This window comes from Conger conger, chromosome 8, assembly GCF_963514075.1.
Source record: "Conger conger chromosome 8, fConCon1.1, whole genome shotgun sequence".
In the NCBI taxonomy this organism is placed as follows: Eukaryota; Metazoa; Chordata; class Actinopteri; order Anguilliformes; family Congridae; genus Conger; species Conger conger.
In genome coordinates, this window is record NC_083767.1 from 41,919,040 (window position 1) to 41,932,696 (window position 13,657).

A 13,657-nucleotide genomic window follows, 5' to 3' on the forward strand; every position below is an offset into this window, starting at 1 on the left:
CTTTTCATTTCCCCCGTGGGAAATACCGTGGATGCGAAGCTCGAGTGAGTCAGCAGGGGGATGAACACAAAAAGGGGAGAAGCCCAATGTTCAGTACATTCCACACCCCTGGTAATGACGCGCACCGCCTCTCTCCCCCACACACACAGCCTCTCCCCCACACACACAGCCTCTCTCCCACACACACAGCCTCTCTCCCCCACACACACAGCCTCTCTCCCACACACACACAGCCCCCCCCACACACACAGCCTCTCTCCCACACACACAGCCTCTCTCCCCCACACACACAGCCTCTCTCCCCCACACACACAGCCTCTCTCCCTCACACAAACAGCCTCTCTCCCCCACACACACAGCCTCTCCCCCACACACACAGCCTCTCTCCCCCACACACACAGCCTCTCTCCCCCACACACACAGCCTCTCTCCCCCACACACAGCCCCCCCCTCACACACACACAGCCTCTCCCCCACACACACAGCCTCTCCCCCACACACACAGCCTCTCTCCCACACACACAGCCTCTCTCCCACACACACACAGCCTCTCCCCCATACACACAGCATCTCCCCCACACACAGCCTCTCTCCCCCACACACACAGCCTCTCTCCCCCACACACACAGCCTCTCTCCCCCACACACACAGCCCCCCCCTCACACACACACAGCCTCTCCCACACACACAGCCTCTCCCCCACACACACAGCCTCTCTCCCCCACACACACAGCCTCTCTCCCCCACACACAGCCTCTCCCCCACACACACAGCCTCTCCCACACACACAGCCTCTCCCCCACACAGACAGCCTCTCCCCCACACATACAGCCTCTCCCCCACACACACAGCCTCTCTCCCACACACACAGCCTCTCTCCCACACACACAGCCTCTCTCCCACACACACAGCCTCTCTCCCACACACACACAGCCTCTCTCCCACACACACAGCCTCTCCCCCACACACACAGCCTCTCCCCCACACACATAGCCTCTCTCCCCCACACACATAGCCTCTCTCCCCCACACACACAGCCTCTCTCCCACACACACAGGGGCTGCCAGATAAGCTGCCATTTTAAAGGGGGGCAGGGAGTAATAATAATAACAATAATGTGTTACTTAGCTGACGCTTTCATCCAAAGGGACTAAGCATGGGACAATCCCTCCAGGAGCACCTATCTAATACCTGATAACCCTAGCATAAGCAGTATCATATAGCACACCGCTAACCGTTTCAACGGGATGGTAACCGGTTTAACATTTTTTAATGATTTGTCACATCCCTAGTATGAACTCAGTGTAGGGTTTAAAGGTACTATGTGTCCAGCTGGTTCCTGAAGCCAGCTCTACATTCGGACTCATCCAGTTCCACTATAGTCTATATATAAATATAAGAGCTTACTAACTTTTTAAATCAGCTGAGTGCTGGTTTTTGACATTTTATGATTTTTCGAAACATGAAAGCAATTTCATTTTCAGTTTTAAACTTCCTGGCCTCGATCAAACATGCTCTTGGATTACTGAAATTTCCCTTTGACATTTGCGGCTCGTCTGATAGGCTGCAGCAGGCTGGTATTAGCCAGTCTCATAAACAGGACCCAGCCACGGCACCCAATCCGCGCCCGCGGCTAACCACGTTAGCGGGCGAGACGAGGGGGGCGGTATTGCACGTCCTCAGGCCGGTGGGGGACCAGCGGTGCGAGGGCGAAGCCCCGGGGTGGGGTGGGGGGCTAGTCGGCCTCTTTGGGGCACCTCCCCACGTGCACCCGCAGGGTGCCGCTCTTGTGCAGGTCCCAGAGCCGCAGGAACTCCTCCGGCATGGCGTGGAAGCCCGAGTTGGGCGGGTGGTTGTCGTAGTAGTGGTGGCTGATGGGCCGGCGGTGGAGGTCCACGGAGAAGGGCCAGAAGCCGTACAGGTCCACATCCTCGCACAGCCCCAGCGCCAGGCTGACGATGAACAGGCCCGTGGAGAGGCGCCTGGCGTGGACGCCCCGGCCCTTCCAGAACCGCTCCACATCCCGCAGGAAGTCCGGCCCGGCGAACAGCACCTTCTGGTCCGACCCGGCGTCGGCCAGGGCGTGGTAGGCCCTCAGGGAGGGCGCAGTCCCGGGCCTCATGGAGAAGGCCGGCATGTAGATGTAGCTGTGGCCGTACACCCGCATGCTGTCCACGAACGCCTTGCGCGACCACATTAGGTTCTCGAACCTGAGGGAGGGAGGGAGGGAGACGACGAGCAAGCGGTGAGAACCGCCCTGCAGTCGAGCTCATTTCCATATGATGCACAGCTCATGTAAAACCATCCCAAAAAGCACCCGAGGGGATCGTCTATTACATTTTATTTGTGTAGCACTTAAACTACTCATAGTTGGTGTGAACTGTAATGTTCATGAATTATGATTATTGGTATTTAGTTATTTAGCTGACGCTTTTATCCAAAGATGTGCTCCTGTTATATGCGCTTACCTCAAATTGCATCGTACAACATCTGATACCATGGATAAAATATCACATTTTAAGTTACATAAATCATGATGATAATTTGCACCGAAACGTGTCTTAGCCTTGCATTATGTGTTTATTTATTATTTATTGTTTATACATAAAGGAGCTGTGTATACACTAAAAAGTCTTATGAAGGGAGGACTATAGTGCATACTGTAGTCTTCAAAACCACATTTGCAAACTTCCTGTCTCTAATTATGCATACTTTTGAAAGTCAGTTGCTGTTTCTGTTTCCGTAAGAGTCAGTTAGAAGAAAGAAGCCTTTCCTGTTCGCTCTGTGAGAACATTTACATTACATTACATTATTGGCATTTGGCAGACGCTCTTATCCAGAGCGACGTACAACAAAGTGCATACCCATAACCAGGGATAAGTTCGCTGAAAGACCCTAGAGATAAGTACAACTGGATAAGAACATGCACAACTGGATCTCATACGTGTACCTTAGTTCAAACTGTACCTTAGTCCTCCCTCCTGATTTCCCCCGCGCCCCTTTCTGACATGCTTATCCCTCTTGTCTAAAATAAAAATAATAATTGCACTTATGATGACTACATGTTTAGAACAATACTTCATGTGTATTTTACTAGCTATGGATGTGATGCTTTAACTTGTGGAAGAACCTATGCACTTGTAAGTCGCTTTGGATTAAAAGCGTCTGCTAAATGACAAAAATGTAAAATGTAAATACGTCTGCCTCTTGACGCTGCAAGTGAACAACGTGTGAACAGTGGCAAGTGCACCTTTTCTCAATGATGCTTGGGTTTGCAGTCACTAGGTGTGTCCTGGTGCCCACATCCTTCGAGTACTCCGTAGATAGCGGGGGGAGGTTACACCTACAACAGCACAACCAATTCAGTTGTTACAACACCTTGTTCTGTTGGGACCTGGTTCAATGTTTTACCATGTGAATTGGACCTGGATGCCCTGACTGTTGTTCTGAGATAAACATCAGATACGGTTCTGAAGCACCGTCTAAGGAAGAGAATCAAGAATTACAATGTACCTCCCTTAAACGAGAAAATATCTCCTTGTAAAAACTGTAAAAAAAGTTGTTTTATTATGTTATAAAACAATTCTAAAAAAAAAAAATCTGTTCAAAATGTTGCCTATACTTTCTGCTTTTTCATTTCCCCATTGAGCTTGGCACTCAGCAGGTAGACACAGCCGCACCCCCCTCCTCCCTCCTTTGAATTTACGACTACATTGTTTGTTTGATGTGTTACAGTAATGGTAACTACACCAATAAATGTCATAAATGGAAGGGGTTGGCCCAGGACAGAGAGGGCAAAGTGCAGTCTGTTGAGGAAATCAATATGAGTGCCTGTCCTGACAAAAAAGTAGCACTGTACATAACATTTTTTATATTTCACAAAGTATACTTAATGACAGTATTTTATTTTTCCAAGTACTTTTTTTTTGGTACTTTATGAAACTAAATGATACATTTATGAACTACTCCTAGGTTGCGTTGTACCTTCAGTACCTTCAATATAATGGAGGACTATAGTGCATTATGTAGTCTTGGAAACCACATTTGCAACCTTCCTGTTCCCTTCACAAAAACACAATGAGATTATTATACTTTCAGGATTTTAAACCGCAACCAGGTTATTTCTGAAAATAACATGAAAGTTCACTTTACAGTAATTAAACTACCTGGGATTTGGTTGAGAAAAAAGTGCAGCATATTTCTATAAACGCCTTTTCTGAACAGCTGGGCCAAAGAGGTTTATAATAATAGTAATATGTGTGTGTATGTGTACATACACATTTAAAAAATAAAAACACTTGGATATGGATATAATCAAAAATATGTATCCGTGGTTTTATTCTTAATTTTCAAGATACTGTACTACATGGTACTTAGTCTACCTATGTAAGAAATGTATTACTTGTATGAAACATAATTACTTAATTATACACAGAGTAAAAATCAGCTATACATACAACCATTTATGAAAAAATGTATTGCTATAGTTCTGGTATTTTCAAATAAATATTTGCTGCCATACTCTACATCCCACCAAACCTTTTAAGCCATCAACATCTGCAGTCAAACGAGAGTAAGCTCCCAAAGACTGTACTGTACTTTACACAGGGTTTATGCAGGTCTGAGCAAGACTTGTATAGAGACGTTGAAATGCATTTCAAATATTCTGCCAAAACATAGATATGCATATGTAATTAAGACAGGAAAGCACACCTTCTGGCAACCTGAGCAGCGAGGCTCTCAAAAGGATTGAAGATTATATATGCAATGATTACCTATAGTAGGCTTACATGTCGGCAATAGACGGGTAGCTAAGATGTCAGCTTAGCTTTATATTGGGCAAGATAGCAAACTCAGGATTATTACCTAACTTGTTGGCTGAACTGCAGAAGTTAGATAGCCTATCTATTACTTCGAACTGATGTATTAGTCAACATTATCCATGATGTTCATTCAGACCTCATAGATAAGAGATAGTAGACAGGGATCCATAGACTGTAAAAAGGTATTAAAACTCAATATTTTCCCTAAACGCCTGGACCAAAACAATCATTGTTTCACAACCAACTACACATTATGCTTTTGTTATGTTCCTGTGCTCTGTCCTGTGTTAGTTTATCATTGTTTATTATCATTATTCTTGTAATTTATAATTTTTCATATTCATGTCTGGTGTTCTGTTTATATTCATTAGTCTTTGCACTCGTCTTCCCCTGTGATGTCCGAGTCTGAATGTTTACTAGCCCAGTCACTCCTGTTTGCGTGCGGGTGTTTTTACGGTAGTTCTGGGGTTCTGGGGGTCTTTGTGAATCCAGTACGTTTTTGTTTCCCCCTCGTTATTGTGCTATTACCCTTTCATGTGTCTCACCTGATGTTTATTTGTTAGACCGCCCTCACTCCCATGCCCTGTCTAGTTTGTCTCATTCCCCTGTGTATTTATACCTGTCCTTTTCAGTTGCACCTTGCTAGTTTGTCTGGTCCTGTTTTTGAGTCCTGAGCCCTTCATTCCTTCCCCCTGTTCTAGCCCCCTTATTCCTGAGCATTGTTTCCCAAGCCTTGTTTGTTTGCCCTTCACGTGTTTCTGTTTGGATTTCCTGTGTTTGACCCCTGCCTGCTTTTTGGACTATTCTGTTGGATCAACCTCTGTACTTTTGCCTGTGGACTGACCCCCTGGTTTTTGATCTTTTGCCTGTTTGTTACTACGTTCTGTCTGCCCCTCCACCTGCTAGTAAACCTGTCATTTTCCACACCCCTGTGTCTGCTTCTGGTTCCTCTGTCACCCCCTGCCGTGACAGCTTTATTAAAAAATGGACTAATTAGCTGTTTGATTGTTAAATCAGCTTGGGTTTTTAGATAGAAGTCAATAGGCAGAAAGCTCTTCTGCACTCAGCAGACATACTTCCGGCTGCTCCACTGCCTGTTCTGTCCCTCTCCAGGACTCATAGATGGTCTATGTCCCAAACAGATATAAAGGTAAATATGAAGAGTCCTAAATATTTAGTAGGGAAGGCAATAGGACACTACTTACATCAAGATTTGGTTGGCACCCAGCCTAGGTCCACTTCCTCACAGATTTCTGTCCCAGCAGACATGATGTGATATGGATGTGACATGCATGTTCTGACAGGTGGTAGGAGTGGATGTCCATTTTACCTCATGATGAAGTCTGCCCGGTTGATGACCCTGCCGCAGCCACTGTCCTTCAGGATGCCCGCGTTGCCGATAACAGCGCACCTCTTCAAGGGCGTCTTAAGGAGCGGCTCCTGACAACACACAAAACTACGCTGACGGGTTGAATCTCTTTTGGGAGGGGGTACAGATGTCCCCTTCCGCAAACTTAAGCAGCAAAACCGTTGTAGACCTTCCACAGCATGAGCCTGAGGAGCCGTGCAGACCTTCCTACCCCAGGTGGAGGTACGACAGTGATGTGGACTCATTGGCTCATCCAGCCATAGGCTTGCACTTGTGCTGACCATGGCGACAGCTTTTAACAACTGAAAACTCAGGAACCACAGTGGTTGCTAATTCCATGAGAAACCAACAATACAACCTCTTTCCTTTTTTAAAGGATTAACATGGTGGCTGAATGTGACACTTGCCAGTTGACTTTAAGTTTTAAAAGTATTTTAAAACGTATTTTTCAAAGCCTAAATTTCCCACTAAAAAAGTTCACCCAAACTGGGCGTGGGAATGAGAACTGTCAATTAGCGATGATTGACAGACCGTACCCCCACTTTCCACACATTGTTGCTTGTTAATCATAGCTACCTCCATGATACACGCTCATCTTGGCAGACTGAATTCTCATAAGCTACCTAACTTAGTATATAAACTATCGATAGCTAAGGTAAGGATGCTGACTTATAATAATAATCAGTATTGCTAGCTAGCTAGCCAAGTTAAGATAAAAGCACAACTATAACGTCCTTATGAAAGCAAACTAGCTAGCTAGCTAAATGAATATAGCCAGAAATAGTCTAATAGTCCTTTCTAGTCACTTTAATTTAAGTTAACCTAATATTAGTCAAATATTTGCATTGTCTTGCCTTGAGGCCAGCGGCACAATATGCGTGGATAAGGGAGTGGATATCCTTCTCAACCAGTTGAAAATAGGACAATACATTTAACACGCCTGCTTCTCCAAAACTAAAGAACAGATTAATACTTTCATTGTGTTTCTTCAATGCCCTCTTGTGCAAGTGGCATAAAAGAAATCTTTAACATTTAACATTTAATCCTTTAATATTGCTGCAACAGCATATTTTTCCCACATCAACAATGTACTACAAGACCTGCAGTGCAAATGTCAGCAATATACTCAAGTATCCACAAATACCTGTATGGGGGAACAGAACAAACTAGCATGGCAACGTTCAACTTGTTCTTTCCATTTCAAAAATTCTCTGCTGAACTTTAGCTTGTTTTGAAGGGGACCAATGTGAAACCCTTTCCCTGGTCCTCCAACAAAGATGTCCATGGTTACTGGCATCACAACTTCAGGATAATTGTGTCATACGATACGATTATACTTTATTGTGTGATTGCTCAGAAGTGCCAACCTTGCCACATAATCACAACAGAGAAACACAATAATACAATACAGCTACTTATTAGGGATTGATAAAATAATTACAATAATCTCTTGTTACTTAGCTGATGTTTTAATGCAAAACGACTTACAGGTGATTACACTAAGCAGGGGACAGCACCCCTGGAGCAAGGCGAGATTTGAACTGGAGTTTGAGCCACCAACCTTCCGGGACCCAGTCATGTACCTTAGCCACTAGGCTACAGGCTGCCCTTACAGGCTGATATATGCCTATATCAGGAGGAAATCGCTGCACCTCACCCTGTGAGGTAAAGCTAGCGAGCACTGGTCAGAATGGTCAGTCTATTGATTTGGGGGTGGATTGAAGTTTGAAGCCAGTACCTGTGGAAAAAGTGGGTACGTGTCATTTCTGACTGTACGGAAGTAGAAGAGCTCCCCATCGTACCACAGGACGGTCCCCAACGGAGTGTTTTCCCTCGTAAGTGCAAACGTCTTCTGAGGATTACAGCAGCCATTCATCAGCTTCCTGTGGAAAGAGGACAAGACAAATGTTAAAAATGTTCATTCCGTCAGAAAATAAAATGTTTGTGTTAGAATATGGTTTGATTAACCAGAATGATCAACCATTCAGGAGACAGGAGCCCTCAAAATTTGGACCCCCTACCCTACACAAATATACAAATACTGTAAATCTTCCTCAAAAATAAATGTTGGTTCTCCTATTATCGGAAAGCTTACGAACCTTAATTTGTAAAAATGTGTTAATTTAGTTAACGTGGCAAAATGGATGGCGTTTATATAGCGCCTTTATCCAAAGCGCTGTACAACTGATGCTTCTCATTCACCCATACACCAACGACACCACACAACATCATAGAACATGGCAACACGGGTGAGTGCGGAGACATTTGACTGTAGTTTCGATAAAACCCCTCACGTTAAAAAGAATAATGACATGCAGTTGATAAATCATGAAGATGCCTTTAGTCGTTTAAAACTGTGGAACTGCCTGCCTTTTCTATGTTTTTAATGTAACGTTAACGTTAAGCTTGCGATCATAAACTCCTAGACATGACAAATCAAAATGCTATGCCACTTGAAAACGAAGCATAAAAATGAATAAATATGATACAATACTATACCTGTATAAACGGATGCCCGTTTCGTTTTTTTTCCATGCGGATCCTAGCTGCAAGACTTCAGTTATGATTTGCTCGTCGGTAGGAAGCCTATAGCCTGGAAAGATGTAGAACCAGCACAGCACTAATGCGCAGAGGGCAGCCCACGCCGACAGCTTGCTTTTGGGATATCTTAACGTTAACACCATTATTCAAAAGCTCAGCAGCTAAGTTGTAAATCTAATCACTTAAACATTTGTATTAAGTAGGCTAATTGGAATCTATTAGCTTAACGTTAGTAATAGTGAAAATAAAATTGCCTAAATCAGTCCGGCTTGCCAGCTTCTTCAGTAGCCTATGGGAAGCCATCCAATTCACTTTACTTCACGAATGAGAGTCATTAACGTCACATAACATAGAAATCGTCTGTATGTAACAAATTACGTAGGCTCCTAGATTTACAAAAGATTCCCAGTCGTTGAAATCGCCGTCTCTTAAACTCTGCTTTGTAGTCTAGCGCAAAACAACGGTACTACCAGGTACAGCTCCAGTCACCTAGTTAGCTATATTTCTTCATACAGCGTTGTCGGGGATCCTGTCCTATTGCAGCTGGTTATCTAACGTTGCTTCACGTTCGACGCTGAGCATCCCCTTTCGATGTTCACCGTAGCTCTCTCCTACACCCTGTTTAAAAAAAATGCAGAAGAGCGTCATCCTTTGCCTCGCTTATCCTCTCCCAAAGGTTTCCTTTCCGTCTCGCTGCTCACAGTCCATCGCTTCTCCAATGTGCCAGATAACGCCACTGCAGACACCTTCGCTCAGATTGAAGGTGTGTAGAAACGCATGTAGAAGGGCAGGTGCTGCCCTCAACCGGATTTATTTCATATTTTTTTGAACAAGTATTGCCATAATAGTCTAGACCTATTTCTAGATGGCACTCGAAACAATCCTGATAAACGGTAGGCTAACATAGAGCCTACTTCGGTTAACCATGTCAAACAATTAATCGCACAAGGTTTCACATAGTTTCCTGTTCTCCTAATTAATCACCGCGTGTGTGTGTTTGTGCCTACTGAAGTGCCACTGAGGTTCTTGCTAAGAGAATATACACCGATAGTTCGCTATACTGTGAATACCCCCAAAATTTTCAGCGAACCTCTCGTTGGTAACGTTGTATTTGCATGCCAGGTAGGCTATCTGAAACATATATGAGTTACTAAGGGATTGCTTATGGCAATTGGACCAGTGAAGATGTTAGCAGCTGGTGAAAGAATCATTGCTACTGATCGGGAAATAGATAACCAGATAACAGATAATTCGTGTTTCCTGTCAGGATGACCGAAGCAGGGTGGTTTGGGGGCTAGCATAATTTCATTTTTTTGAACGCAACTGTTCTACCTAAAAGGGGGAATACATTTCAGGAATGTGTTTTAATCATAATAACTGACAAATGAAGGCTGAAACTCGAAGAAGAATAAAAATAACATTGAGTGTCCTTAATATGCAACTCACTGTGTGTCCACAGTGTGTGTGCATGTCAGTATGGGATGTTTGTGAGAACAAAGTTCATGTGGGATCAACCTCTTCCTACTGTTAATCTCTGTGGAGATGCAGCAACTCCTCCATGCGAAGGAAGGACACTGTAGCACTCCCACACAAGGACACTGAATGTGGTCTGACCAGAGATGACCTCAGCATTGAAGGCAAGGCAGTTAGGGGTAGACTCACACCAACTTCATGCAGCACAGAAGTGTAATTCAATTAGACACGTATCTGCTGCAGAATTTACTGCATCTGATGTGATTAAACCAGAGAACTTTGGCTTCAGAATTAGAATCATTCTAATTCTCTTCTGTGCATCAGATTGTTCTTTAGTCAATAGAGTGACCAGAACCATAGACCAGAACCTCTTGGCAATGTCTGTTCTGAGCTATGACTCTAATGAGAATCAAACTAGTTAATAAACGAATTCTCTACTAACCAGTTTTATCTGCTTAATAACAAGGACAGAAATAACTTGGGTCACAAGGAATAATAATAGTGTAAAGAATTGTTTGAACAACCAGATGTAAGTAAAGCATATATGATTCTTATCCTGGTCAGCCAATACTTTTAAGTATTAAAAAAGTATTTCAAAAACTCCAGAAATGTAAGGCTCCAATATAATATGTGGATGTAACTGAACACAAATGTTGCCTTTGTATGTCACCCCCAGCATAATTCCTATATTATCAACAAGGCCCATAAAACAACCTGCACTCAGGGCAAAGGTTGTTCCAATATAAATTTCCAAGATCTGACAATAAAAATACTGCCTTATCTCATCCCTGTGCTTTATGTGTGTCTGATGTGTGCATGCTGCTTTTCATTTCCCCCTTGGACATGTAATTGTGGCCCAGTCAATACCTGGGCCCCTGTCCAAATGAACGGATTCTCACATCAGCCCTTCGGAATCAAAATGTGTAACCAACGGAGAAATCTGTGTGATTTAAGTGTTTTTTTTTATTTTCATTTATTACTTTTCATTTAAGACTGATGTATGTTGTTTCACAATAATATATTTTTTTATGTAACATGTATAACAAAGAATAACCATGTATTAACAACAATAGTTTGCATTAAGGATTATTGTACTAATGAATGATAAAATGTATCAGCTAACATTAACAAGAGTTAAATGTTTATAGAGAATAGATACACCATGCAAAGATACTTCTGTAAAAGTGAGAGTGGGGAGGGGGCTGAAGGCATTGAGCCAGCATCTTGTGATCTTTGACAGAACAGAATGACGAGTTTGCAAAGGTACGAAGATTAGAATGACCAAGAGATGTTTAGCAAAGCATTACGTTTTGTGCATTGCTCTTCTGGACCAGAATATTATTGCAATAAAAACATATTTTCCACCAGACTTTGACTCTTTTCCAGAGAACCGACCTATCACTTAGCATTTTTCCAAAGCCCCCAAATAACATCTCAACATCTTAGCTAGCTTGTATTAGCTTTCTTCTTTGCTTTAAATGCACATCCTGTGTAGGTAGCCTATTAATAAGTCCAAGGTCTTTACTTCATCTGTTGCTAAGAAACAGCAGACCAGTAGGAGGTGTATTATGTATTATCTGTATCTCTAATAATGAAGTAGCCTACCTACTGCATGTACCTGCTTTCAAGTTCCTGCAGCTCAAGGCTTTTAATTGTGTCCTTACATGCAGGCAGCTCCAGGAGCACATCAATAAACACTTTTGTGCTATTCATATAAATCTAAATCACCAGTTACCAAACATCTTAATGATACAAATCAGCACTGTTGTGTTACTAAGCGTGTGCTTAGTACCTCTTCAAGCAGCACCTCTCCCCGTCCCTCCCTACCTCCCTGTGAACCTTAATTGTTGTCTTTTTGTGATTTACTTTTTTGTGTATCAGTATTTTTAGTTTGGGTAGGTAAGCAGTGTTTGGCTAGGTAAGGAGTTTGGTCATACTTTTGCATTTGTTTGTTTGTTCAAATAGGCCTTGGTCCTTATCTTTGTTGTGCAGGTAGCAGTTGAAATTGTACTTCCCTCTAGGGTCTTTCAGCGCACTTATCCCTGGTTATGGGTATGCACTTTGTTGTACGTTGCTCTGGATAAGAGCGTCTGCCAAATGCCATTAATGTAATGTAATGTAATGTAATGCTTTTACATCACATACGGTATCCTGAAACATGGAACCACGTGAAGGCTGGTGGATGTTTTTAACCTAAAACATTACACTCTGGGTTAATGAGGAACATGTCTGCTATTCTTTAATCTTTACATTGGTCAACTCCTTGTTGAACACAGTTCTGTCACTGTTCGGTAGAGCAGAAGGGCAATCATTCATTTCACAGCAAAAATCATATTGTTGCACTTTGTGGTTATTGTTGCACTTTGTGGTTAGTGGGGGAGGGGTGCCACGATTTAGTTGGCTACTGAGGAAAACCTACTGTAAGCCTCATAAATCACTTTTTATTGCTGTATTTCACCACCCAACCAAACATACATGTTTTTGTAAAGCACCTTTGTCACAGTGCCTCGGTAAAAAGAGCTATACAAATGTAATTGAATACTTGTTAAATTGAATATTTTTCAATCACCTGAAGCAGGCTGCTGATGGGGATAATAATAATATTAATTTTGCTTTTTAATAAAACGAGAAAACTGTCTTGTGTACTTTTTATTAGTTTTATTTAATAAGGATAGTCATTGGGCCAGGCGAGTTTTGGTCATCGCTCCCTGACCCTGAGTGCTGTTTGTAATCTTATGCTTCCCCCTAGTGCCGAGAATTAGCAACAGCATGCAGTTCAGTTACGTTTCAGTTTATCAACACAAGATGTAAACCTAATACCTGGCGTTTGGATTGAATGTGCGTGTTTATCTTTGTTTATTAACTGAAAGCAAATGTGTTAGATGTGGACGTGTCATGTCAACTACACTACGACTAGCGTTGATTCTCCACATATAATGTAATCCACTTTCAATTTTCTGTGAAGAAAATATATGGGAAATAAAAAGCTTTCTACGATGGCTTCACATCATTCAGGGGCTCCAATTGACAAATGGTTTCTTGACCGGACAATATGCTCTTCAAATACTTTGACACTGATATCATTAATCTCTCACACTGATTATGTGCAAACCTTCTTATGTTCTCCTCATAGGCTCAATTGTATTTTTAAGTAACACGGACCAAAATTAAGAATTTTATGGTGGCGTATTTGCATTGAATTAAATGGTTCACAGAACCACAGATGACAAACAATGTGTAGCAAACACGACAAAACACGATACGATTATTCATGGGAATTTAGATTTTCATATGAATTAAATCTTGTAAAACAGTACTTTTCATTCAGTACGCCAATAATAGAAAATTACTAAAATAATAATAATAATAATAATAATAATAATAATAATAAAAAGTCTATGAATTAATTATGAACCAGTGTGGTTTGAGCTGTCTTATTCTGCTTCACATA

General features: G+C 42.4%; 1 protein-coding gene across 1 annotated transcript; it reads right to left on the reverse strand.

Annotated features, from left to right (window-relative positions):
• Positions 1–961: 961 nt before the first annotated feature.
• LOC133135338 (alpha-N-acetylneuraminide alpha-2,8-sialyltransferase-like) lies at positions 962–9,667 on the reverse strand. The gene is made up of 6 exons (XM_061252266.1): positions 9,435–9,667; positions 8,692–9,351; positions 7,931–8,075; positions 6,154–6,263; positions 3,251–3,343; positions 962–2,210 (listed from the first exon to the last, which is right to left on the reverse strand). The coding sequence occupies exons 2-6, from the start codon at positions 8,874–8,876 to the stop codon at positions 1,736–1,738; spliced, it is 1,008 nt and encodes a 335-aa protein (XP_061108250.1). The 5' UTR covers positions 8,877–9,351; positions 9,435–9,667; the 3' UTR covers positions 962–1,735.
• Positions 9,668–13,657: the final 3,990 nt, after the last annotated feature.

Excerpts from the sequence above, each read along its gene's own strand:
- LOC133135338 (XM_061252266.1), bottom strand. The coding sequence starts at position 8,876 with ATGGTGTTAACGTTAAGATATCCCAAAAGCAAGCTGTCGGCGTGGGCT. Across the intron at positions 8,076-8,691 it reads ACGGGCATCCGTTTATACAG|GAAGCTGATGAATGGCTGCT; the intron begins GTATAGTATTGT and ends CTCTTTCCACAG. Across the intron at positions 3,344-6,153 it reads CGGGCAGACTTCATCATGAG|GTGTAACCTCCCCCCGCTAT; the intron begins GTAAAATGGACA and ends GTGCTGTTGTAG.